The sequence below is a fragment of the Aspergillus mulundensis genome (assembly GCF_003369625.1).
Source record: "Aspergillus mulundensis strain DSM 5745 chromosome Unknown scaffold_0, whole genome shotgun sequence".
Classification (NCBI taxonomy): domain Eukaryota; kingdom Fungi; phylum Ascomycota; class Eurotiomycetes; order Eurotiales; family Aspergillaceae; genus Aspergillus; species Aspergillus mulundensis.
In genome coordinates, this window is record NW_020797888.1 from 4,373,551 (window position 1) to 4,399,549 (window position 25,999).

Sequence of the window (25,999 nt, forward strand, 5' to 3'; positions counted from 1 at the left end):
TTGTTCGTTGAATGATTATTGTTGCGGACTTGAAATTGGCGGGACGCGAAGACGCGTCTTTTGGCGTTCTGCCATCTTTCCGCTTTGGGCTCTCCTCATCTCTTAGGTATCCCAACCACCTCAGCACCAGACAACACACCGATTCTCAGACGTGCAAGAGCCCACTGAGATATCTATGATATGCCGTTTGGGCTACTTTCCTGCTGCTCTCCCAGCAACTCGCAGAGTCGGAGTTGCTTTGGATTATGCGGCTGCAATACGGTAGGACTTGCAGAACACCTAGAACTGTAATGCGGAGCTTTCCATTAACAGCATCTCGCTGCTCGTTGGACCGTATACGCCATACTTTCATATCAGCGCCTGAAGGACACGCTAATATTCGAACTGCTAATGCCCCAGAACCCTGGTCCTCACGTTAGCAGAGTTCAGATCTTTACGTAGGTCCCGTTATTTTTAGGGCGCAAGCTTTAATGCCGGGAGTAATGCGCGAGGCTAGAATAAAGTTTATCCTGCCTAAAATACTAAAAATACTACTATTAACGGCCTGTTTAATATTTAACACTTTTATTAATAGCCTATTTTAAATAGTAACACTTTTTTTAATAGCCGTAATAATAGCAAATTTAATAAAGGTATTTAAAAAATAATAAAAAAATAAATTATATAAGTAATATATAGCTTACTTATATAAACCTATAATTTATAAACCCCTAATTTTTTAAATTTTTTTTATTATAATAGCTAACACTAAAGGTAATAATAATACCATTTTTTTTACTTATTTACTTATTTTTTTACTAACCTAGCTGCTAGCAGCCTATATTATTAATATAATAAACTATTTAAATTATAAATTAATAGTTTTAAAAAAATTTTATAAATAATTATATTATTTATAATACAAGCTTGTGCTTTATAAGCCTGTTAATAAAAAAAATATAATAAAAAAGATTATAACTTACCCTATTAATTAAAAAGTTATTATTAGGTAGTATATTAGCATGCCTATTAAAAGTAATTTAGTTTACAGGTATTGCGCCTAAGGCCATAGGCTATTTATAAAATATATTATTATATTAAGCTATTTTAATAATAGTTATATAAATTATTATTAAAATAATTTAGGTGCGTGGTATATTAATAAATATAAGTTATAGCCTTTGTTTATTTATAAGTATATTAATTAATATGTTTAGCTTTTATACCAGGTAATAATAATAATAATAATAATAATAAAATAAAGAAAAATAAAAAAAAAAGGCTAAAAAAAATAAAAAAAAAAGGCTAAGAAGGTCGCGAAGAAAAAAAAAAANAAAAAAAAAAAAAAAGTAAATACTACTACCTTATTTATATATATTATTTAATTCACCTGCTGCCTGCACTAGCTTATAATTATAGTAATAATAAACTTTAATATTATTATAACTAGGCTGGCTGCCATGGCCCATGTTATAATTTTTATAATAAATAACCTTATTAATAAAGCTAGTTTTAAGGGTATTAAATATAATTATAATAATAAGTAAGTAGTTTTTTTTAATTTATTTTTCCTAGGGCTAGACCCTAGTAATAAAAAAGTTTAAATTTATTATAACTTATTAGGTATATTTAACTATAAATATTATTAAAAATAGCTTATATAAACTATAGGCAAAGATCTAGTATTTAAAGGCAAGTATTTAATAAAGTATTAATATTATTTTAGTTTATTAACACCTTTTATTTAACTTTAAACTAATAAAATTAACTACTTAATACCTTTAAAAGCCTTATTTAAAGCGTGTTATTATAATTTATAGCCTGCTAGTTAAATACTATAGCCTTATTTTATTATTATTTAAGCTATATTTTACTTTTAATAAATAATAAATAGCTATTACCTTATTTATTTTTATAATACCTAAAACTTAACTTTATAATACTAAGCTATATATTATTATAGCTACCTCCTAGGATTAAACTTAATTATATTATTTTTTTAGTATATTATTATAAAAAATAATTTATAATTATATTATTTATTATATTTTTATATTTTATTATAAAATTATTACCCGGCGCCCTGGCTATATAATATATTATAAATTATATAAAAATTATAAATAATTATTATTAATAAGCACTAGCTAAAATACTATTAATATAAAAGCTAGAATTATAGGTTAAGCGCCTGAAGGCCACTTTTATATTACCTAGTAATATAAAAGTAATTATAGTATAAATTATTAAAAAGCGCCCCTTTACGCCCTATGTTTAGTATATAAAAGAAAATAAATTATTTATAGGTTATATTATTATTAATAAGTTACTATTTAGCGCCTGCGCTAACTACTATTATACCTTAAAAATAAATATTATAATTATTATAATAAGTACCCTAACTAATAATCCGCGAAGCTAGTAACTAACTATAATAATTTAAAAATTAATATTAAAAATATTACTACCGCCGCCCGTGCCGCAAAAAAAAAACTATATAAAAATAAAAAAAAAAAAAGAATAATAGCCGTGTTGTAAAGCGGTTATAATACTACCTAATAAATAATTAAGTATTTACTTAAATATTAACTCTTGCCTAACTATAAACCCGCGGCCACGCTAAGTAGCTTTATAACTTATTTAATATAATAATTATTTAAAGAAACACGTTCGCTGCTGCCTAAAAGGTATTTATTAAAATATATTTTAGTATTATAACTAAGTTTATAAAAAAAGCAAGTTTATTAATAAAAAAAAAAAAGGTGGGGATAAGTTCCCTAGTTTATTAAATAATTTTAATAAAAAGTTATTAAAAAATAATTAGTATTTACAGGGCTAGACCCTAGTTAATAAAGTAAGTTTAAATTATTATTTTATTTTTAAATTTATACTTATATTATTATTGCTCTTGTAATAAGAAATATTATTTATAATTATAATAAATATATATTAGTAGCGCCTTAAATAACTATTTTTATGCCTTTATTTTTTGGTATTAAACAGGCTGCTAACTAACTAGTTATAGCTAAAAGGTTTTTTAAATAATAATTTTTTAAGTAATTATACATGTAATATGGCTATATATATAAAATTTAGTAAAAACTTTTTATATATAATAAGGTTTAGGATAGCCTGCTTAATAGTAACCCCTTAAGTTTTATAAATTATTATTATATATGCTAGTATAGCTAGAAATTATATATAAGTATAAATAATATTATAGTAGTAAAAATCTTGTTTTATGCAAAAGATTAGTACTATATTATAGCTATTATTTTTTTTAACATGTAGATTATTATATTAATTAAAAGCTATTATTAAAGCAAGCAGCACTTTTTAAGTAGGATTTATAGTTCCTAGTAGCTATATAATATTTATTAATATATTTATAACATTATTTATAAAACCCCTTTTTATTTAAATATTTTATATTAGCATAATATAGTAACTAAAAAAAATTATAAGCTTTTTAGCTAGGTTTTTAGCCTAGTTTATTTTTATAATTATAGTACTAGATTTAATATAATTAGCCTGTAAAATAATTACAGGCTTATTAAAGTTTAATATATAGTTATAGTTATACTAGTGTATATTATTTTTTTTTTATATATATAAATTATATTTATAAATATATTATTTTTGCTTATAGGTAACTTAGCCTATACTTATGTTATAAAAAGCTCCTAGTTTTTTATTATAGTAATATTTTTTTTAAGTGCTTTAATATAAAAATAAATATATAAGTTATTTAAAAGCTTGTGGTTTAGTAATAAATAATATTTAGCTTAATAATAAGGTTAAATTAATTATATAAATACTAACTAGCCTTCTTCTTTTTATTTATAAGCAAAAATATAGCCTTAAAAAAAGGGCTTTAATTAATTAAAGGTAGCTAGTAAAAGTCCCTGGCTAAAATAATATTTAAGCTATTAAATAGTTTAGCTTTGCGGTTTGGGAAGATCTTATAATATTATTAATTAATATAGTATAGTTATTTTAAACCTATTATAAACTTTTTATTAATAATTAAATATAACACGCCGCGGAAACTTGCCTATAAAATTAATAATATTAAAGGCTATAAGTAATTATAACCCCCCTTGCCTTTTAATATAACTAGTAATTAAAATAATAAGTATAGGATTTAGCTACTAATATTATACATGGTAATACTAGTTAAAGCGGCCTATATAATAATAAAGGTTTTATAATTATTAATATAAAAAGTTATATATTCTAAAATTATAAATAATAAGTTAATAATATAAAATTTATTAGTACTAGCCTTGCTATTTAAATTAATTAATAACTACCTTAGTAAGGGTAATAAATATATAAAAATAAATTATTATTTATTATTTATATAAAAAACCGGTAAACCGCGCGATTATAAGATACTTTTATAGTATTTAATTATAATATTATATAACTAGTATTACTTAACCTTTAGGCTATTTAAATAAGTTAATAAATAAGCTAACATGTCTGTTGGGTAATCTACCTTTACTAAATCCTAAAATTTTAAACTAAAACCAGGTTTTTTTATATATTAAATTTAGTTATATTATTAATTAATATCGCGCTGGCCTAGGCTATTAAGTTTTATAAAAAAATTATTATTATAGCTAGGCTGCTAAACTACCATAGCCTTTTAAAAAAGCACCTTAGTAGTTAGGCTAGTATTATTATTTTAAGTTAATAAATTAGTCTTATTTTTTATATTTTTATTATTTTATATATAGCTATCCTTTTTATAGCTATAATATTTATAGTAATATTTATATATATTATAAAAGCTATTAAATATTAATTTATTAACTATACGCAGGTTATTTATTTTAATAAATAAATAATAAAGTATTAACTTAACACAGGTAAAGTTTTTTAGGTCCATAACTTAGTTATATATTAGGTAGTAATAAATAATATAATTTTTTATCTTGCTTTTAATTTTTTTATATACTTTAGGCTATAGGGTATAGTAATATATATAATATAATAATATTAAATTAGCAAGCTCTAGCGGCTGCTATATATACTTTATTATTATATTTAAACCTTATTTAATACCGCCTTTTTTATTACTAGTATTATTATGGTTTATATTTAGTAGTAAAAATAGGTTATTTTATTTTTAATTTATAAAACATGGAATAATAATTATATTATAGCTTAATATTTAAAGTAATAGGCCTAGTAAATAATAGTAAACCTTTTATATAAATTAATCTTGCTTTATAATTAAGGCATTTATTATTTTTTATATTAGTAATAATAAAAAATAGCATGTATTAACATGCTTAAAAACTAATTTTATAACCTTTTTATATAACTTTATTTTTTTTTAGGCTTTATAATATACTTAGTAATATAATAAAGTAGGGAGTACTTGCTAGTACACATGGTTATATTTAAGTTTATAAGCTATTTTAAGCTAATAATTAAGTTAAACATGTTTAGGGTTATATTATTACAGGCTAAAAAAAGATAGTAATATATACTACTAGTTAGTTTTATTAATTAAAAATCACACCGTGTTACTATAAGAAAATAAAAGTAATAAATAACCTTTTTAATTTACTTATTTTTTTATTAATAATAATTTATACTATAATAATAATATAGTATATGGTTTATAACCTGTATAAAATAAGCAAGTATATTTTTTTATTAAAACTAGAGTAGCTAAATAGCCTTATAATTTATATTAATAATAATAATTTATACATAAAAAGGGTTTATAGCTATAATATATATGCCTTAATAAGCCTTAAATAATTACTATAGCTTATTAAATTATTAAAAGCTGTTAAAAATAAAAGTAAATTATATTTAATATATACTATGGTTATAAGTTAAACCTTAACCTTATTATTTATAATAAAATTAATTATTTATAATACTAAACTTAGGCTTAATAACTATATTAAAAAACACGCGGTAGTAGTAATAAAACCATGCTATAATAATATAAAAGTTATTTTATAAATTATATTATATAATTTATTTATAAATAGCCTTTATATTATCACGCCATGCTTTATACTTAGGTAATTATTATATTAGGTTATTTTAGTATAAATTAGCCACAAAAAATATTAGGAACAGGTAAACCATACCTATTTAAAAAGTAAAAAATTAAAATAACACGCATGGTAACAGGAAATAGGCTACTTATTAATATTTTTAATTATAGCTTTTAAGCTATTTTTCTTACTATGCTAAAATAGCCGCGTACCATAAATAGTTTTAAAAAAATTAGTAATAAAACTTAGTAATATAAATAATTTAGCTATATTTAATTAAAAGGCTGCTTGTAGCTTTTTTATAAAAATATCTTACTAGCTAGGTATATAATTATAAATATAAAAACTAGCTTACTAGTTTATTTACTAATAATAAATTATATTAAAATAAATATATTAAAACCGGGGATGCCGTGCAAAACAGCCACTTTTATATTTAAGTAGGTATTTAATATAATTTATAAATAATACCTTATATAAACATGTTATAACTAGCTTTATATTACCATAAAAAAAAAAGTAAAAAACACTAGTAATAATAATTATTACAAGTAATTAAACTTAAATAGTAGTATTATATAAAATAAAAAAAAAGTTAAATAAGGGTTATTATATACTAGTTTAGTAGTATTATTTACCACGGCCTGCAATGCCTTAAGCTTTATAATTATTATAAGTAAATTAAGTATTATAACTATATTAGGCGCCTGTATATTATTAAGGTTTATTTATTAACTATTATTTAGGGTAATTAGCTTACTAGCTAGCTCCTAGGTTAGAATAAAATAATTAACTAGTTTATTTTTTAATAATTATATAAGGTTATAATTATTTTTAACTATATTTTAATACCCTAAATAATTTACCTGGAGGTAATTTAGCTATTATTTAATTACTTAGTGCTATATTTTAAAGTTATAATAAAATTATAAGTATATTTTTTAGTTTATACTAAAATTAAATAACTATAAGATTAACACCTTAAAATTTTTAGGTAAAAGCAGGAGTTATTTATATATTTAACTAGTATTTTATAAAAAGTTAATAATATAGCCTTTATATAAATACTAGTAATTTTAAATATAATAAATTTTAATAAATATATAAACTTTTATAATTAGCATTTTCTTAATTTATATTAATTCTAAAAGGTAAGAAAAAATATTATCAAGATTTATTTTATTTTATAAATTAAATTTAAAAATCTTCTAGTTTTAATTAGCTAACACGCAATGCTTGTAAATATTATTTTTTTTTTAAAAATTTATATTAAATTATTATTTTTAATAATAACTACATGTTTTTAGCTAATATATATTAAGCTAGTAATAAAAATTATTTAATAGCTTTTAATTATGGTTTATAATAGCTAAATATATAAAATTAATTAAAAAAGATAAATATGGTAAGAAAGTATAGTTTAGGTTTATATATATAAAAAGGCTAGAGTTAACTTTAGCAGTTTATAAAGGTAAAAATAAATTATTTTTAATAATAAACTAGGAGCTTATAGCTGTAAAGCTATTAATATTTAATTTAATATTATTTTTATTAGTAATAATAACTAGCTGCGGGTGCCTAGCCAGCAGGCAAGGTATAAATAATAATAAAAATATAACTATTATAGGCGTGGAAGGGGGTATAAGAGTAATAAATATTATTAATAATAATAAGCATGTTAAAGGTAAATAAAAAGGTTAGGGTTTATAAAAAGTAATTATATAAGTTATTTAACTTATTACTTACTAGGCATGCTATTATTTAATATTTTTATAATATTTTTTTACCTACTACAAGTTATTAAATAAATATATATTATAGTATTAATAATTTAGCTTTAGCTATAGCAGGCGCGCTTGTTATATGTTTAGGTTAATTTTATTAAAAAAAAAATATTAAAGGGGCGGGTTAAAAAGGCCTATAGTTATAATAAATTATTTACTTTTTTTTTATTATATATTAGCAGCTATAATATACATGCAAGGTAGTATAAATATACCTTATTTTTATAATTATTATAAGTATTATAAGACTTGCAGCCCGGGTGCTATTAAAATTAAAATAAAAATAATATATTTTTATATTAGCTATAAAATATAATTAGCTTTATAATTAAATTTATTTATATAAATTACAAGTAAAAAAAAAATTATAAACTTAAGGTTTAAGTTATTATATTATTAAGAAAACTATATTACAAAGTTAAAGTAGTAAAAAGGTTATATAATTACCCTTTTTTTAGCTAATTAGCTTTATTTATTTTAGCTAATTAGTATTATTTTACTATTTTACATAATCCCTAATAAAGCTCACGTGACTGGGAGCCGGGACCTATGATTTATTGTGCGCGGGCCTCTACTTTGTTCCGGCCTCGCGCAATCAATTTATCTCGTCCCGAAGCACAGTAGGCGCGGGTTGGCCTCTCAGCTCTCACAAGCCGTGGAGAATTCGACATGCAGCTGCTGGAAGGATGCATATTGTTGAGCGGAACATGCGACGCAGGTGGTGAGCCTTAGCCCCTTAGCCGATGACAGACAAGGCAAACATGGCAACAATACGCTACAGTCAAGGTCCACTGTTCGAAGATCTCACTTTCATACCAACGGAAATAAGACCCTCGAACTAGCAGTGCTCACTTTGAAAGCCCGGATACTGATCCACTACCATCCCTTCCGCGTGCCTCACCCCTCGCTGGGTTCTCGAACCATGCCCGCATTCCGATGCAGCATATCTCCAATGAGTATTCTAATCGGCATCAGCAAGAATGACCAGATCAAGATCCTTCATTGGCAGGTGCTTTTCCTATGTTATTTGGCATTTCTCTCAGTGCTCGCGCATTCAGGCGCTGCGGTGAGAATGACCAAAGCCGTATTCCATTGAAAGCATGCATTTGACCTTCATTCTGGAAAAGCAACATAGTCCAGCGCCTGGCAAAGAATTCGGGCTTTGAGTTCCTCATATCTTGGGGCTGCGCCTCCTGCGAGAGCTCAATATACTCGAAAACATCTCTTGCGCTTGGTTGACGTTCTATCACAGGGACAAACTAGGGCCAACCTGGGACTTCCTATTACACCCTGATAATGAAGCTCAAGTCATCAGTATCGACCTTATTAGGCAGCTTATTCTTCTTGAGCCTGTCATGCGTTGTCACATCAGCATTTGTCTTTGATTCGCTACTACGCGGCCTCCACCAGAACATATTCGCCCGCAGCTTGCCAGGCTCCCTCGCATTCGTTCCAGAAGAGGCCATAGGCCGCTACCAACCTCCACCAGGGCCAATTCAATACGATCCTATACCTGCGAACAATCCCAACATTCCGGATGCTCCTGCAATGGCTTCGACAGCCGGGGACCCAGGTGACGACGAGCTTGGGTTTGGGTCTAGGGCAGCCATGGCAGCTACAGAAAGTCAGGCTGACTCGGAAGAGTAAGTTCATTCTCGCTTTGTGATTTCTCCGACGGGTTTTAATACTGCTACTAGGGCTAAAACACATATTCCGTCCGCCTCGGAGATGGATGCAATGATAGCCAAGGCTCAGACAGCATCAGCCAGCAAGAAAGTTGTGCGCTCGCTGGCGGGCTTGGGAGCGTCGATGCTTGTGTCGTTCCTGCATTCATGATCCGAACATGGGACATTGCGCAGTATACAGTCTGCACGCGCCCGTTATTGATGATGGAAAGCCAGCTATATCCTTGATGATATACAGCTTCTTTTTAGGACTCGGGCGTCTCTACTACTGTACAGATACCCGGTTTGTCAATTGATTGATACGCTTCATTAACCTCATTTGTTAATGATCATATTTTACAACCAAGAGTAGCAGGTCAGCCCCCAACCCGGAAGCTCCACGTCGGTGCAACACTCCCTACATGTTCCAAGCACCAGAGATTCGTGTTACGAAGCAAACCGAATGCCAATGTAAATGTCTTTTAGTCTACCAATTTGGCCAGTTCGCGTATAGTATGCTTCACGTGGCAGTGTTTGATGCGCCGTTTAAAAGTGAACTGGCCGATTTTCTATGCGCATCTTGAGTAGTATCTACTAGACTAAGTATGCTGCGGTATTGATGGACCCAGATCAACTGTTGATCGGCATAAGAAAATCGGCGAGCTGAGGGCGATGCGAAGCTAGAGATGGGGGCCGAAACAACAGGGGGATGCGATGAGATGAGCCTCGGTCCGTTTCCCCGCATTTCCAGGAGCTGCTCCTTCTTCCTTCAAGTACTCATATGCGACGAGTCAGCAGAGTAGCCGATCATATACCGCGGTCAACGTGTTTTCTTTGTATTTATCTTGATCTTTACCAGGATTCTTTGCCAATCTTCGTTTGACCTCGTTCAACCAATTTTCGACTCCGTCTTCGCAGGGGCTCTACAAGGTAGTACATTTAAGAATTAAGCCAAGCAATTGCAAACAAAGGTACGTCAACCTACCAAACTCCCAGTTCTCTGAACACTAACATCCTATCCATAGACCCAACATACCACCAAAATGTCAATCACAACGCCCCTCACCACCCTCCTCAAAATTCAGAGCCCGGTCCTCCTAGCCGGCATGGCAAAGGCCTCCGGCGCCGAACTCGCAGCCGCAGTCTCCAACGCCGGCGGACTAGGCGTAATCGGCGGACTGGGGTACACACCGGAGCAAATGAACGAGATGCTCACGGAGCTCAAGGCCCTACTGAAGGACAAATCGCTCCCCTTTGGCGTGGACCTCGCCCTCCCGCAGATCGGCGGCAGCGCACGCAAAACGAACCACGACTACACAGGTGGAAAGCTCGACGAACTAATCGATGTTATCATCTCGCATGGCACGAAACTGTTTGTTTCTGCTGTTGGTGTACCTCCGGCGCATGTGATTAAGCGCCTTCATGACGCAAACATCCTCATTATGAATATGGTCGGTGCGCCGAAACACGCGGAAAAGGCGCTCAAGGCCGGTGTGGATATCATCTGCGCGCAGGGGGGTGAGGGTGGTGGGCATACCGGGGATATCCCCTTCTCTGTGCTTATTCCGGCCGTCGTGGATACGGTACAGAAGTATAAGAGTCCATTGACTGGACAGACGCCGTTGGTCGTTGCGGCTGGTGGCGTGAATGATGGGCGCAGTTTGGCGGCAGCGTTGACGCTCGGTGCATCTGGTGTCTGGGTGGGCACGAGGTTCCTGGCGACGGAGGAGAGCGGGGCGAGTAGGCTACACAAGCAGGCTGTTGTTGGGGCGCAGTATGGCGAGACAAAGAGGACGCTTGTTGTCTCTGGCCGGCCGCTACGGTTGCTGCCGAATGACTATATCAAGGAGTGGGAGAAGAAGCCTGAGGAGATTGCACGGCTAACATCCCAGGGAATCGTGCCGATGGAACAGGATTTCAATAATGAGAAAGACGTGGACCTGCCGTTCTTGATGGGTGATGTCTCAGGCATTATCACCGAGATCAAGCCTGCTGGCGTGGTCTTGAAAGAGATGGTTGCGCAGGCTGCTGAAGTGCTGAAGAGAACTGCTGCTCTTGCTTCGGGCCCTGCGGCCAAGCTGTAATCAGCCAGGAAAGCTGGTGTTGAGTCTCATGTGCAGTCATGCGTAAGATAATTGTATATAATTTAGCAAATCTATGCTTCACATATCTCTTATGTGTCTTTACCTAGATAGCATGTACAAGTACATAAATCATAATGCGGCAGAATCGAGGATGGATCGCAGGAACAGACCCGAGGGCATGTGTATCGCGCAACCTTTGGCAAGGCACTCCACATTGGAAGGGTCGGCTATGCACAACATCGCCGAAAGACGGCATTGATACCTAGAGGGTTGCGTATAGCGACGTGTAAATTCCAAAATAAGAGCACTATGTTAACAGAGTCAACAGGCATGGTTGCTCACTGGGCCGATTGAGCCCTCACTGCCACATTGCCAACGCTAACTGCGACAATACCACTCACACACAGCTAGTGTACGTAACGCTTCCTCCTTTTTCTTGTCTAGTCGTTAGTGGCATCCATTCAAGACAGCCTTTCCATTGGCTCGCGCCTCCAGAAGATTTGGGGGCGGTGGCGGCCCAAATACAGGCTTCTCTTGCTGCTGGGGCAGAGGGTGGTCGCCGTTGGCGCTATCGAGCTCATATTCTTCGTCACTGATTCCCTCTTCGTCCTCTTCGTCTTCGTAGTCCTCCTCGTACTCGCTCTCCGTCCCTTCGTCATCACCGTCCAGGTCCACAGCGAGACCCTGACCACGACCCTGAGCCTGCATTCGTCGACATAGCGCTTCCAGGTGATGGCTCTTCTTTCGCCACTTGTCGAGTTCCTCATGATTCCTCGTGCGTTCCTCGGCCATTTCCAATATGTTTCGGTTCGTTTGATCGTGCTTGCGAGTGAGGGTGAGATTCTCCTTTTCCAGCCTTTTTGTCTTCTTCGACATCTCCTCCATCTCTTTGCGGAAGGTCAAGAACAGCTCATTACTGTTGTTCAAAGTATCCTCAACCTGGCATATTATTACTACCGAGCATCAAGGCAGAACCACAGAGCCATACCTGTTTGAACTTTTCCACATAGATATTCAGCTGGCTTCGCAGTTCCGACTCCGTATGCGAAAAGGTCGACACCTGAGAGCTCAGCGCACGACAACGAGCAGCCTCGTTTTCCGCCGCGCGCCTCTGTTCTTCATATTTGGCGGTGAGACATTGGATCTCAGCATCCTTGCTGCGCAGTAACGACTTGTAGTGTAACTCGCGCATCTCGAACTTTTCACCAATGGTCTTAATCTTGGCTCGAAGACTACAACGACGTGTCAGGCAACGCGGACAGAACCCCGGGGAACTACAACTTACGCTTCGTCGAGGTCGATGTCAACTTTCTCGCTTCGGGGATTGCCCTTCGCTGCCATCACATCTTGGATGTCGTACAAAAGAGAGTCGAGTCGCTCATTGACGATCGCACGGGCCTTTTTCTCATTCTCCTCGAGCTTCTTGTTCTCGTCCTGGTTTCCCAAAAATTGCACGTTAGCCCAGGTGCTAAATGCAGTAGCCGTAGTTGTGTGAAACCCACCTTTACTTTTTTGTTTTCCTTAGTTAATTCACGGCAAAGTTTTTCCAGCTTATCTTTCATGGTAACGGTCTTATTCAACTCCGATTTTCCCTTGTCCTGGTCCTTCTGCAGCTGATCCGCCCGCTTCTTACTCTTGGCATAGTCGCGGTCTAGTTTCTTCATATCGGCCAGCAGCTCGGTGTACTTTTTATGGACGGTTTCCAGACGGGTCATCGGGGATTCGATATTGGTCAAGAGCTGGTTTAGGTCCCTAGTCGCCTTCTTCACTTCCCGTTCTGTAACCACGTATTGTTAGCAAGTATTGCCACGCAATACCCAAATCCCCGGCTGTCGCAAGCGGAGCACTTCGAGACGAGCACGCACCGATTTCCTGTTCTTGGTCCTTCTCTCCTGCAGCATCCTGCTCCAACTGCGAGATCTTGGCGGCAAGAAGCTTCGAGGTCTCGTTCGGGTCGGCGACCTTCTTCCCCTTGTTTTTCTTGGACATGGCCGTAGTCGACATGATGGAGGTGTCCACCTTGTAGAAATGCCCGGGTGGCGTAGGGTGCGCTGTCCGGCGGAGGTCGCGTGGTCGGTCCTTGGTAAGAAAAATGCGAAAACGAATCGGTTTCGAAGTGGTGAGGCGTCTAATGTGTGACCGGATAAAAGAGCCACGTCGACCACTGAACAAAGCACTGAGTAGTGCAAGTGATGCGGCGTCCGATGGTTGTCAGAGCACAACGTAATCAACGGCAAGTCCTAAAATCCACACTCGCAATGAGCGGAGAACCTTGAGGGACTTCTAGGCTCGCAGAACTCGGAGCAACCGGGTCTCCAGATCCTATAGCAACCAAGTTCTGCAAAGCCGAAGAAAATCCCGGGGGCGGCAGCAGAGATTCGTAGAAGCCTGGCGGGTCGAAAACCAACTGGCGAGTAGCAACGGGTCAAGAACAGTCGGTCGAGGACTTGTTGGAGAGATCGAATCCAATCTCGCAAGTCGGAGGGGGTGACTAACACTAGCCAGATTCGGAAATATCGTCTTGGCATCCCAGTGCTGTTTGTCATCCCAGCCGACGCCAGCTCGACTCCATACCATCCTTCTTGCCTCTCTTTTCAGAATTAGACGGCATTTATCTAAAAGCACTATTTACACTATTGATTACCTTGCATTTGCGCAGCCTATTACGCGCCTTAGCTCTATTCCTTGGTCCCGGCTGGACCGGTGCCAGCTTCAACCCGGCATCGATCACCTTGCTAAAAGTCGTGCTTCCTTGACTCGATCTTTTCCTACCACACTTTGACGATATGCTCCGTTCATACCTGCAGCTGGGCAGGCAGCGCACGCCAGCTCGTCGCCAACCATGCGGACGATTCCTCAAGTCGACGACATCGTTACCGCGGTGGTCTCAGATCCGAACGCTCGCCTCAGTATCTAGTTCGGAGAGCTTGCCCGAGGTTGGAGACCAGCTTCATGGTTTTACCGTCCAGGAGAAGAAGCAAGTCCCGGAACTACACCTTACGGCTGTCCGGTTAAGGCATGACAAGACACATGCAGATTACCTCCATATCGCCAGAGAAGACAAAAACAATGTTTTCGGCATTGGCTTCAAGACGAACCCCCCGGATGCCACGGGTGTGCCTCACATTCTGGAGCATACCACTCTTTGCGGCAGTGAAAAGTAGGCGACTCTACCTTGGGTACGACCTATGCTAGTGACTATTTGATGCTAATGCTAGATTTCTTCAGATACCCCATTCGCGATCCGTTCTTCAAGATGCTCCCGCGCTCCCTCTCAAACTTCATGAACGCCTTTACCTCATCCGACCACACGATGTATCCGTTTGCGACGACCAATGCGCAGGACTTCCAGAATCTCCTGTCGGTCTACCTGGATGCCACCATGCACCCTTTACTCAAAGAGGAAGACTTCAGGCAGGAAGGATGGCGCCTTGGGCCGGAAGACCCTCGCGCGATCCAGACCAAGGAGGGCGATCTCAAACCGGATGACATTCTGTTCAAGGGTGTCGTATACAATGAAATGAAGGGTCAAATGTCAGACGCGAACTACCTGTACTGGATTAGGTTCCAGGAGAGCATTTTCCCTGCCATAAACAACTCCGGAGGTGACCCTCAACATATCACGGACTTGACGCACAAGCAGTTGGTCGACTTCTCCAAGCAGAACTATAACCCAAGCAACGCTAAGATCATGACTTACGGTGACATGCCGTTGGCCGATCATCTCAAGCAGGTTGGTAATGTCTTAGACAGTTTCTCGAAAGGAGCGGCCGATACATCTGTCAAGCTACCCATTGATCTCCGCGGTCCCGTGAACGTGACTGTCCCAGGGCCAATCGACACTTTTGCGAGCGAAGACAAGCAGTACAAGACCTCCACTTCGTGGTACATGGGAGATACCACGGATATTGTCGAGACCTTCTCAGCCGGTATCCTCTCGTCTCTGTTGCTCGACGGTTACGGTTCTCCCATGTACAAAGCTCTGATTGAAAGTGGACTGGGCTCTTCGTTCACTCCTAATACTGGACTCGACACCTCCGGCAAAGTTCCTATCTTCTCTATCGGTGTTACTGGCGTGAGCGAGGATCAAGCTCCTAGGGTGAAAGAAGAAGTCCAGCGTGTCCTTCAAGAGACACTCTCCAAGGGCTTCAACGACGAGAAGGTTCAAGGATTTTTGCATCAGCTGGAGCTTGCGCTCCGTCATAAAACGACTAACTTTGGCCTTGGAGTTATCCAAAAAACCCTCTCCTCTTGGTTCAATGGCTCAGATCCCATGAAGGAGCTCGCTTGGAACGAGGTCATCAACGGCTTCAAAAAGAGGTACGAGCAGGGCGGTTACCTAGAGTCGCTGATGGAAAAGTACCTCATCAATGACAACTGCCTAACTTTTACTATGGTCGGTACGCCTTCGTTCAACAAGGAGTTGGATGAGAAGGAAATGGTACGGAAGGAGAAGAAGTTCGAACAACTTATTCAGCAGCATGGGTCTGCTGAAAAAGCTGTGACTGAGCTTGCCAAAGCAGAGCTGCAACTGCTTGAAGTTCAAGAGAAGGCCCAGCATGCCGACCTGAGCTGCTTGCCGTCCCTGCGGGTCGAGGATATCTCACGGCAAAAGGAGTACAAACCGGTTCGCGAATCTAAAGTCGAAGGCACAGATGTTGTATGGCGCGAAGCCCCCACCAACGGCCTGACCTACTTCCAAGCTGTGAATGCTTTTGCGGATCTTCCTGACGAGCTTCGCCTGCTCCTGCCACTTTTCAACGACGCCATCATGCGGCTCGGAACACCAACTAGGACAATGGAACAGTGGGAAGACTTGATTAAGCTCAAGACGGGTGGTGTTTCGACCTCATCTTTTCACACATCGTCACCAACGGAGCTGGGTAAATTCAGCGAAGGTCTCCAGTTCACCGGTTTTGCTGTGGACAAGAATATCCCCGACATGCTGGAAATACTGACAGCTCTTGTTACGGAGACCGACTTCACCAGCCCTTACGCACCAGCGATGATCCAGGAGCTATTGCGGCTGTCTACCAACGGGGCGCTGGATGCTGTTGCGGGAACCGGTCACCGATACGCTCTAAACGCAGCAGCTGCCGGTCTCTCTCGTAGCTTCTGGGTACAAGAGCAGACCTCAGGTCTAGCACAGCTGCAAGCTACGGCGAACCTCCTGCGAGATGCCGAGACTTCTCCCGAACGCCTAGCAGAGCTGATTGAGAAACTTCGCCTCATTCAGTCATTTGCCATCTCGAAAACATCTGGTCTCCGAGTCCGCCTCGTCTGCGAACCGAGCAGCTCAAGCCAGAATGAGTCTGCTCTACAAAAGTGGATTGCTGGGCTCCCCAAGACCCCGTCGCCATTTTTCCAGTCTCAAAGCTTCGACTCGAGCTCGGTTATCAATAAGGCGTTCTATGACCTACCTTACAAGGTCTACTACTCCGGTCTGGCTTTGCCGACTGTGCCCTTCACAAATTCCTCCAGCGCCACCCTGAGCGTCCTTTCTCAGCTCTTGACACACAACTACCTCCACCCTGAGATCAGAGAAAAGGGAGGCGCGTATGGTGCGGGAGCAAGCAACGGCCCAGTCAAGGGATTCTTTGCCTTCACCAGCTACCGCGACCCGAACCCTGCCAACACCCTCAAGGTCTTCCAGAATAGTGGTATTTTCGCGCGAGACCGTGCCTGGTCAGATCGTGAAATCAATGAGGCTAAGTTGGGTATCTTCCAAGGCCTCGATGCCCCTGTTAGCGTCGATGAGGAAGGATCCAGATATTTCCTGAGTGGTGTCACCCACGAGATGGATCAACGCTGGAGAGAACAAGTCCTAGACGTCACCGCCAAGGACGTCAATGAGGCTGCGCAGACCTTCCTGGTCGACGGTACTCGCCGGTCCGTCTGCCTTCTCGGTGAGAAGAAGGACTGGGCGGAGTCCGATGGCTGGGAGGTGCGCAAGCTCTCCATCAACCCTCCTGAGGTCGCGGATATCCCTGCGGGTGATGCTGCCTCGGCATAAGCTACCTCCTAATCTTCCCTAGACTACCCTCAACTTCCTCACAGACACATGCGCTATATACCCCATATATGCCGCCATGTACATCTACCCTACTAATGCTCTGACGAAAACCTGTAAAATAGACTTCTGCTACACTACTATTGTACAATATCCCATCTCTACCTCTGACATATACTATCTTCATCATTCCTCTGCTCTCTTCCCACTCCATGCACGCGCGGAACAAGAACAACCGACCCATCTTCTATCCAGTCCTACCTCCATGGTTGAACGGTGGGTCAACCGTCCACACGGACAAGCGCAATATTGATGTCAGAATGTGAACCCTCGCGGTACACTTCCCTCCTCCGTTTTTCAGACCCGCTCTGGTTTCTCACGAAACATTTCTGTCAGCCTACGCAGAGCGGACTAAGAACGTGAGGACAAGATAGATTCTCATCTCTTCAACACTGGTTGAGAAAGAGGACTTTGAGGAATTTAACGGGTTCGGTCTATCATTACTGGTGGTAAATTAGAACAGCACAATGAATGTGAAATCCATAGAAGCATGAGGGAACCATCCCTCATGAGCCCAATTGGTATAAATTTGAAATCATAAAATCATAACCATAATCAACTCGATCTATACAAGAAGGTGGGTAAAAGTTAAAGTGGTATCGTAAGAAATGAAAAATTAGTTTCCTGAACGTGCGCACTCGGTGTGACCTGCAAACCCAGCGCTTTGAATGAAAGCTCACTTGAACTGCAGACTCAAGCCCTGTCATTATGAGACCTGGAGCTTGAGCCAATATCAGGTTCAGGTGTTGGGTCAACGTGCGTGAGGGGTACGTCTGAGTCTTGGACGTGGTCGGTTTGAAATGGAGAAATGGGTTCATCAGACTCAGGTAAAGGTGGGAAAGGTTCTGTTCGCGAATCGGACTCCGATATATGGTCTTCTTCGGGTATTACAGTATTATTATGGGGAGGGATGGCGGAGGAAGCTGCATTTGAAGGCATGCTTGCGGATGGAGGTACGGGGGCAGTCTGTGAGAGGTTAGCTCAAAGGTTGGCCATATCTACTATGGGTAAACATGCCATGACATCGTCTATACTGATGCCCCGGCTCAGGGCCAACTGTCGTGCAGCGAGCCGTTTTTGCAGGATTTCCATCTCTTCTTCGCGTGCAGCTCGCTCATCCTCCTTCTTCAGATCCTCGATGTCGCGCGCAATATCCACGTAGGAGCTCTGAGGCGATCGCAGTCGACTGGCTCGCTTCTTTTTCTTCTTCTTATTTCCCGAGCCCTTGGATGAGGTGGTAGGCGTTATGCTGAATGTACCTGATGCAGACCGCATACTATCAGGCTTATCTCCCTCGTGGTCCTCTGCCTCTAGCCCTGTACCTCGGCGGGTCAAAGCAAGGGCGAATTCATCGTCCAATGGTACGGCATCCTCTTCATCATCGCTGGGAAGAAGGTCACCCCGGGAGCTAAGCGAGTTTGTCGTTTCGCGCGATGACTGCGTCGAGCTTCGGTACCTCCCATTGCTGCTATTAGCCGCCTCTTCTTGATATTCTTCAGGCGACTCGATGAGAGGGCTCTCTTCGTGTACATGTCGCAAACCCGTCGGATGCTCCTGGAGGTCAGCAGCGGAGGGTCTATACTTCAGTCCCCGCGCGCCAAGTCTCCACGGAAACCGCTCGAGGAATCCCAAGAACGATGAACTCGGGATGACGGTTGGGTCATCTCGCTCGTCTGGTATCAAAAGCCCACTTTTCCGCCGACTCGCCCGTCGAGCACCATAGCTCATCTTTCTTTGTCTGCGAGGCTGCTCAGTGCTCCCCCGCGCCAACCCGCTGCCTGCCAGCAGACGGTCTAACTCGTCTGTACCCCATCCCAAGATCGTATCATCGACATCTTCGTTGTCCCAGTCATCGTAAAAGTCGAAGTCTGCGTAGCGTCGTCGGCGGCGTCGGAGGTGGTCTTCGCGGGTTGGAATGCAGGGCGCCGTACAAGAGTAAACACAGTTTCCAATCGCAGTGAAACATGGAAAGATATAATTATGGGCGAATGTGTAGATTCCTTCTTGGGCAGTCTCGTTCGCGGACTCGAGATTGTGTGAAAGCTGATTGAGTGTTTGCCGCACTCGGGGATCTCTTGGTCGCATCATGGTGAAAGGCGAATGGTTGGTAGGAGGCTAATCTCCAGACGTTGGGGGAAAGAAAGTCTACTCCTTCGACCTCATCCAGGGGGCTCCATGAACGGAACGAGGGCGCCAATTGTGCCAGGCGGTTGGGGGTCAATAGCCCGATAGTAATTAAGAGTTAAGATGGGGAGACAACAATGATGAAGCCTGAAAGCCTGAGAGCCTGAGGACTGAGTTCCCGTCCGACGAGACAGATGTCATCCGGCTTAGTCAGCTCTCACACAGGCGAGCATTGCATATTTTATCCCCTACGATTCATCTCTGGTGTACAAAGTCTGTCGCTGCAGCAATCATGGTTTATTACATTCGTTATCTCAAGGCTCCGAGGCTGCAGAAGCAGAAAACAGGCTCCATCTCCGCCTCCGCGTTGATCTGCATCACCACAGACCTGGGCGATGCATTCCTCTCACAAGACGTGGATTTACTCGTGACACTCCATCCTGCTCAGGCTGAGAATAAGATCCTATGCCAGGAGCGGGTGCAGTGGCATGGCGGCAAGCGTGAACTTCCCATTACGTTGGGTCCGCTACCAGCCGGCATCTCCCAGCTGTCCATGATCATGAAAGTGACCGCCTCCAAATCAACATCAACATCTTCAGACCCGTTGATGGACCAGCAAAATATCCCCCTAGTGCTGTCTTGCTGGAGTACTTCATTCGGAGGCCGGCAGTCGCTAATCGCTGAAAAGCTGATTGAAAGGCGCTTTCGCGTGAACCAGTCTGTGGAACTAAGCATATGGGAAGAAACCGGGAATAGCATTGCACGGCATATCTGGTGAGACAGCATCCTTCCAGACCCATTTGAGCACCTTCTAAGCACCCACCTCCGCGTTTCAGGGATGCAGCAATTGCTTCGGTTATGTACCTGCAGCAAATACTTGCTAGAGACCCGAAGTCAGCCAACCCGGTCCTGCAGAAGATTCTGCAAAGTGAGCGTGGAAGCTCTCTCAATGTAATTGAGCTAGGCTCGGGATGTGGGATTGTTGGGATCGCCTTAGCAGATCTACTACCCCAGTGCTCTGTTCTACTCACAGACCTTGACGAGGTTGAAGAGATCATTACAAAGAACATCGAGGCTGCGAAGCCAGCGCATGCCTCGAAAATCCAGTATCGGCCGCTTGATTGGGAAGAAGAGCTACCAGATGATCTCTTCGACACGCCGTCTGTCGATTTGGTTCTCGTTTCGGACTGCACTTATAACGCCGACAGCCTGCCAGCCCTAGTGTCAGTATTAGGTAGACTGGTCAAGCTGTCCCCGGATGCCGTGATCCTTGTAGCTCTAAAGCGGCGACATGAAAGCGAGAGTATTTTCTTCGACTTGATGCAGTCCGCTGGGCTGGAGGATCTTAACTCGCACCACATGGAGCTCCCGTCCCAACACGAACAGTGGGATGAAATTGAACTACACTGCTATGGCAGACGTTCTCAACATGTCATTTGATGCAGCATCATAAGGCGGAAAGGGAAGTCATGGCGGGGGGTTGTCAAGCGCTCCTGCCGATGCAATGCAGCCCGAGGAAGGCACAGTAATGTTTACATCAAGTGGACGACCTTGATCATAACCGCGCTGCCTACCTTGATCTCGAATCACATCTTTGCAGATTTAAGCATACAGCTTACTCTCCTCATATCAAAACATCACACCAATTCAGCTCTACTGTGCATCAATCTACAGCATGCATAGCTCGTTTGATAATTCCTCCATCGCCTCCGATGACTCGGTGAGCAAAAGACGCCGACATGCGATCTACTTTCACCGTCCGCCAGTTTGGCGTTATAGCTCCTACCAAGATGGCAGCTCCTCACCGGACATGTCCGAAGACTTGAACAACATGGCCAGAGACCGAGCAAACGAATCGATTGAGAGCTTATGGCGTATAACAAAAAATACCGATGATGGTGACAAAGAGATTGACGAGGGTCGCTGGATGGGCTCGTTGCGCCTAGCGGATCAACAAAAAACAGATGCCGCTCCATATGTGGTTCTCAACGACTCTGACTCGGACCTGGAGGTTCCACTTTTGGTGAGCATTTGCCAGTGCATTTTCGGCGTGGTCTAACGAAAGCAAAGAACACAGATTCTTACGGCGAATCGACCCTTCTTGAGTGCCATCCTATCAAGCCAACACCGGAACCATTTCATCAGAAGAAGCCGATATTCTGCACGCGGCTGCATTCATACAAAGACATTCGCCTGGGATGGGGGGAACAATGGGCAATACAAGAGGGATCGGTCGTCATTGGCCTGGGCCCGGAATATACCATTTTCGACAGCCAGCAGAGGGAAGAGGACGAATTCCAGGTTGCGGGTGGGGATCTATATGTCGTGTGTTCGTTGTATGCGGACCTGTGGGCACTTTGCGCAAAGGTGTCATTGGATCCGTCCACATCAGGCGACACTCCTCTGAAATTCGCATTTCTTCCATTATGTGGGGTTACGCTGGCGCAGAATTACAGCGCATTCGTGCAGCGAAGTACCGGCGGTATTCAGTATTTCGGTTCAATCGAGGAAAAATATCCTGGGAATGGCCTGCCTGTCATGCCCCCGCGACGCTCACATAGCCTAATTGCTAGCAAGCAGATATTCGGTTGCCCCAAGGGCCCGATAAAGTTGCCATTGGCTGTTCGTGGTGTATTACAGATGCCTACACTGACACATACTGATGATGATTTTGTGCCGCTTGACTCTACCTTAGAGTCGATCTTCTCCCCATTGACCAGAAGGCATCTGTTGCGCAGAAGAGGCCCAGCAAAATTGCTTCGGAAGTCCCATGGCGTGCATCCACCATTGGCGTCCTTCTGCAATAAGATCCGTTCGAAATCCGATGGATGGCGGCGGCTGCGCAGACGGCAAAGCTCTATTATTTGAAGGTAGTCAGAAGCTCGCATGGGTGTCGAATGCCTGACCGATTTTCTATGCTCAAGTTGTTCCAGTTCATGTATCGTTTGTTATTGGTGACTAGCAGCATAATTGACCCTGTATACATAAGTTAGATGGACAGAGCTAAATGCATGTTCGAGACCTCGACTTCCTGACCTGACTAGAACCATTTTTAGTAACATACGGAGTACTGTCTATGCACCAAGTGCATTTTCCCCTTGTTGAGCCTCTATCTTGCCTTTCGAACAGATGTTGAGGAATTGGCTGGTGTTGAGGGCTGATAGAATAATCAGAAATAACCTCGGCTGTCGGCCTGAGCCAGCTGCGATGCGCAGCGGGTACTTGACCTTAACACCCAGCGTTCCTTATTGATTAAACACCTAGAAAGCATAAATAACAACATACTTAAGACTGGCTGTTGACATCCAGAGCTAAATAAATTCAGAAAGCTGATTCGAACCATGGCTGCGCCAAAGGTTACCCTATACTATGACATCGTCAGTCCATTCGCCTGGATCGCATTCAAGATCTTACGGGTGAGTCTCTCCTCTTTATCTATATAGTCCCAAGCTCCGACGAATATGGTACCATATTAGCGTATCTGACGCCTGCATATTCCAGGACTCCCCCACCTTCAGCAAATGCGACATCACCTTCGTGCCAATATTCCTAGGCGGGATCATGAAGGCCACTGGGAATACCCCGCCCATCAGGATCAAGAGTAAGTCAGCTCTTTTCCAGCTCGCGCAGTAGCATATCAGCTAACACCTGGCTTGCAGACAAAGATAAATGGATTAATCAGGAGCGGATCCGCTGGTCTCGCTACTTCTCTGTCCCAATAGCAGAGACATCGCCAGAGGGCTTCCCGCCTAATACGATAGCCGTGCAGCGCGCCCTCACGGCGATCTCTCAGCAAGCTCCCGAGAAGCTGGTTCCTGCTACGGAGGCTGTCTGGCAGGAGTTCTGGGTTAAGGGGGATGGCAAGGCAACGCAACCTGAGGTGTTTGGGCCGCTCTTTGAGAAGATCTTGGGGGCGTCGCAGGCGAAGGCAGTTATTGAAGCGGTACATAAGCTCTGCGTTATCTCTTATACTAATGCCCCGACTAATCAATATATACAGGCGAACGGACCGGAAATCAAGGCGCGGCTGAGCGCTAATACGCAGCAGGCTTACGACTCTGGCGCGTTCGGTCTCCCCTGGTTCGAATGCACAAATTCCAAGGGCGAGAAAGAGGGATTCTGGGGGATCGACCATCTAGGCCAGGTCGTTGATTTCCTGGGCTTGGATCGCTCGCTGAACCGTGGGTTTAGGGCGGTTCTGTAAGGCATAGAGGTTGAATTGTACAACAAGAGAACAGAGAACAGAACACCAAATGTATTTTTCCTTCCACGCAACCGCTATGCCATGCTATGCCTCATAAACTCATGTCGTAATATATATACATTGAACAATAACGGGATTTGTCTGATTGGAATTATCTCTTCTTGATCGGAGCATCGCTCTTGTGTCGTTCTCGAAGGAAATCGGCCACTTTCTCCTTCTCCATGCGATCGATCGTTTCGCTTTCTTCGTCTGATATGTTGGGCTTGACTTCTTTTATGAGATATTAGCGGCGGCCAGGCTTGCTCCAAGACATTGATACACACCAGCTTCTTCATTTTTCTCCCCCGCGACGTATTCTCGGATCGGATTGACGACATTCTGCTGCGCCCACTCACTTGACGTAGCCGCAGCAGCGTAGACCGTATCTTTCACTTGTTGTGTAGGATTCTCAGACATGCTTGCAGTTATAGCTGGACAAAGTCAATGGCACGAACAATGACAGATCCATACCCTATTTAACGAGCTTGATAATGTTTCTGCCTTATGCCTTAAATGCAGGGACATACTTCTCCATCCGGTGACGTCATTAATCATCAACAGAAACTAAAAGCGGGGAAGCATGGCAGTATCCGCCATCACGCTAAGCCCTTTTCGGCCGACGGTTTCCGGAGCTTAACTCCGAGAGCGAATCTCCACTTTCTAGTCGCTGCTCAAGCTTTTTATACTGTCAAGCGCTTCAAGCTCCGCAGCTCGCGTTTCTGTTCCTGAAGAACGACGGCCGTAACGGCCCATGGGCGAATGAAACTCTAAAGGAAAATCTAAAAGTGGGAAGCCCCGGAGCTCCAATGGGGCTACGTAAAAATGCCCGCTGCGATATCTCCATGGATTTAACATCCGGAAACCTTGGGATGAGAGTATAAGTAACACCGCGTCTGCACTCCACCAGTAGCTTCAGACATATCTTCTCCTCGCTATCACACAGATCCAGAGCACTAACATCAACGAGACAAAATGTCCTTCCCATACAAACACATCCTCGTCATCGGCGCAACCTCGGGCATCGGCCGCGCGATGGCTGAACGCCTGGTTGAGAACGGCATCAAGGTGACTGTCGTCGGCCGACGCAAGGAGCGCCTCGATGAATTCGTGTCCAAGTACGGCGAGGACAAGGCGTCCAGCATGGTCTTCGATATCTCGGCCACAGACAAGATCCCCGAGTTCGCAAAGGAGGTCACAACGAAGTATCCCGATCTCGACAGCGTCTACCTCAACGCCGGTGTGCAGCGCGCTCATGATCTGACCAAGGAGGGCGGATGGGATCTCCAGGAGTTCAACAACGAGTTCCACACCAACTTCACGAGCGCTGTCTCGCTCGTCCACGCTTTCCTGCCATTCCTCAAGGCCAAAGCGGAGACTCAGCCGGCCAGTTTCATCTTGTATGCTTCCCCGCTCTTACTGTCGCTGTTACACAGCGTTATCTTGGTGCCTCGGTATGCAGACTGACCGGTTGGTTGTGGTACAGCACCGGAACGAATCTGGCCATTGTCCCCGCGGCCTCGATGCCCGCTTACTCGGCGTCGAAGACAGCGCTGAATGTGTTTGTTCTTTCCCTCCGTGAGCAGCTGAAGCAGTCGAGTAAGCTCAAGATCATTGAGGTCTCGCCCCCTGCTGTGCAGAGTACGTATCCCTTTCTTTTCCTACAATCATATTCAGTGCACAGTGACTGACATGATATCCAGCCGAGCTCCACGACTACATGGGTCCCCACGGCGCCAAGATCGGCATGCCACTGAACCAGTTCATTGACGAGGCTTTCAGCGGCCTGCAGAAGGGTCTTGACCAGGTTATTGTCGGCAGTGTCATGGATAAGGAGACATTCTTCGATATTGTCGAGAAGCGCCGCAGCATGTTTGAGAAGTTGGCCGCCGTGATGCGCGGTATGCACGCCGGCAAATAAGCGCCATTCCATGAGGGATCTTCTCATTTGTTTTAGTTTAGTCGACGCAGTCTCATCTAGCTAGCTAGCGAACTGGAATGATATACAAAGTTCAAGAACCTCTGCCG

The 25,999-nt window shown here is 41.6% G+C and overlaps 10 protein-coding genes across 10 annotated transcripts; 7 read left to right on the top strand and 3 right to left on the bottom strand.

The window, feature by feature from the left end:
• Positions 1 to 9,085: 9,085 nt before the first annotated feature.
• On the top strand, positions 9,086 to 9,625 carry DSM5745_01183 (uncharacterized protein; the record flags this gene model as incomplete). The annotated part of the gene is made up of 2 exons (XM_026743199.1): positions 9,086 to 9,432; positions 9,487 to 9,625. 2 exons carry the CDS (start codon positions 9,086 to 9,088, stop codon positions 9,623 to 9,625), a joined length of 486 nt encoding a protein of 161 aa, XP_026609044.1.
• An 871-nt stretch (positions 9,626 to 10,496) lies between these two features.
• Positions 10,497 to 11,537, top strand: DSM5745_01184 (NAD(P)H-dependent flavin oxidoreductase; the record flags this gene model as incomplete). Its single annotated transcript, XM_026743200.1, has 1 exon — positions 10,497 to 11,537. One exon carries the CDS (start codon positions 10,497 to 10,499, stop codon positions 11,535 to 11,537), a length of 1,041 nt encoding a protein of 346 aa, XP_026609045.1.
• A 447-nt stretch (positions 11,538 to 11,984) lies between these two features.
• DSM5745_01185 (taxilin) lies at positions 11,985 to 13,541 on the bottom strand (the record flags this gene model as incomplete). The annotated part of the gene is made up of 5 exons (XM_026743201.1): positions 11,985 to 12,476; positions 12,526 to 12,769; positions 12,823 to 12,971; positions 13,040 to 13,314; positions 13,403 to 13,541. The coding sequence occupies 5 exons, from the start codon at positions 13,539 to 13,541 to the stop codon at positions 11,985 to 11,987; spliced, it is 1,299 nt and encodes a 432-aa protein (XP_026609046.1).
• Positions 13,542 to 14,323: 782 nt separating this feature from the next.
• On the top strand, positions 14,324 to 17,550 carry cym1 (pitrilysin family metalloprotease cym1; the record flags this gene model as incomplete). The annotated part of the gene is made up of 2 exons (XM_026743202.1): positions 14,324 to 14,697; positions 14,766 to 17,550. The coding sequence occupies 2 exons, from the start codon at positions 14,324 to 14,326 to the stop codon at positions 17,548 to 17,550; spliced, it is 3,159 nt and encodes a 1,052-aa protein (XP_026609047.1).
• Positions 17,551 to 18,300: 750 nt separating this feature from the next.
• Positions 18,301 to 19,695, bottom strand: DSM5745_01187 (uncharacterized protein; the record flags this gene model as incomplete). The annotated part of the gene is made up of 2 exons (XM_026743203.1): positions 18,301 to 18,573; positions 18,631 to 19,695. The coding sequence occupies 2 exons, from the start codon at positions 19,693 to 19,695 to the stop codon at positions 18,301 to 18,303; spliced, it is 1,338 nt and encodes a 445-aa protein (XP_026609048.1).
• A 328-nt stretch (positions 19,696 to 20,023) lies between these two features.
• On the top strand, positions 20,024 to 21,171 carry DSM5745_01188 (protein N-lysine methyltransferase family protein; the record flags this gene model as incomplete). Its single annotated transcript, XM_026743204.1, has 2 exons — positions 20,024 to 20,505; positions 20,568 to 21,171. The coding sequence occupies 2 exons, from the start codon at positions 20,024 to 20,026 to the stop codon at positions 21,169 to 21,171; spliced, it is 1,086 nt and encodes a 361-aa protein (XP_026609049.1).
• A 235-nt stretch (positions 21,172 to 21,406) lies between these two features.
• Positions 21,407 to 22,538, top strand: DSM5745_01189 (uncharacterized protein; the record flags this gene model as incomplete). Its single annotated transcript, XM_026743205.1, has 3 exons — positions 21,407 to 21,754; positions 21,802 to 22,340; positions 22,427 to 22,538. 3 exons carry the CDS (start codon positions 21,407 to 21,409, stop codon positions 22,536 to 22,538), a joined length of 999 nt encoding a protein of 332 aa, XP_026609050.1.
• Positions 22,539 to 23,072: 534 nt separating this feature from the next.
• DSM5745_01190 (putative 2-hydroxychromene-2-carboxylate isomerase) lies at positions 23,073 to 23,935 on the top strand (the record flags this gene model as incomplete). The annotated part of the gene is made up of 4 exons (XM_026743206.1): positions 23,073 to 23,147; positions 23,233 to 23,332; positions 23,391 to 23,674; positions 23,732 to 23,935. The coding sequence occupies 4 exons, from the start codon at positions 23,073 to 23,075 to the stop codon at positions 23,933 to 23,935; spliced, it is 663 nt and encodes a 220-aa protein (XP_026609051.1).
• A 151-nt stretch (positions 23,936 to 24,086) lies between these two features.
• On the bottom strand, positions 24,087 to 24,391 carry DSM5745_01191 (uncharacterized protein; the record flags this gene model as incomplete). The annotated part of the gene is made up of 2 exons (XM_026743207.1): positions 24,087 to 24,205; positions 24,259 to 24,391. 2 exons carry the CDS (start codon positions 24,389 to 24,391, stop codon positions 24,087 to 24,089), a joined length of 252 nt encoding a protein of 83 aa, XP_026609052.1.
• A 555-nt stretch (positions 24,392 to 24,946) lies between these two features.
• DSM5745_01192 (oxidoreductase, short-chain dehydrogenase/reductase family) lies at positions 24,947 to 25,892 on the top strand (the record flags this gene model as incomplete). The annotated part of the gene is made up of 3 exons (XM_026743208.1): positions 24,947 to 25,371; positions 25,458 to 25,612; positions 25,675 to 25,892. The coding sequence occupies 3 exons, from the start codon at positions 24,947 to 24,949 to the stop codon at positions 25,890 to 25,892; spliced, it is 798 nt and encodes a 265-aa protein (XP_026609053.1).
• Positions 25,893 to 25,999: the final 107 nt, after the last annotated feature.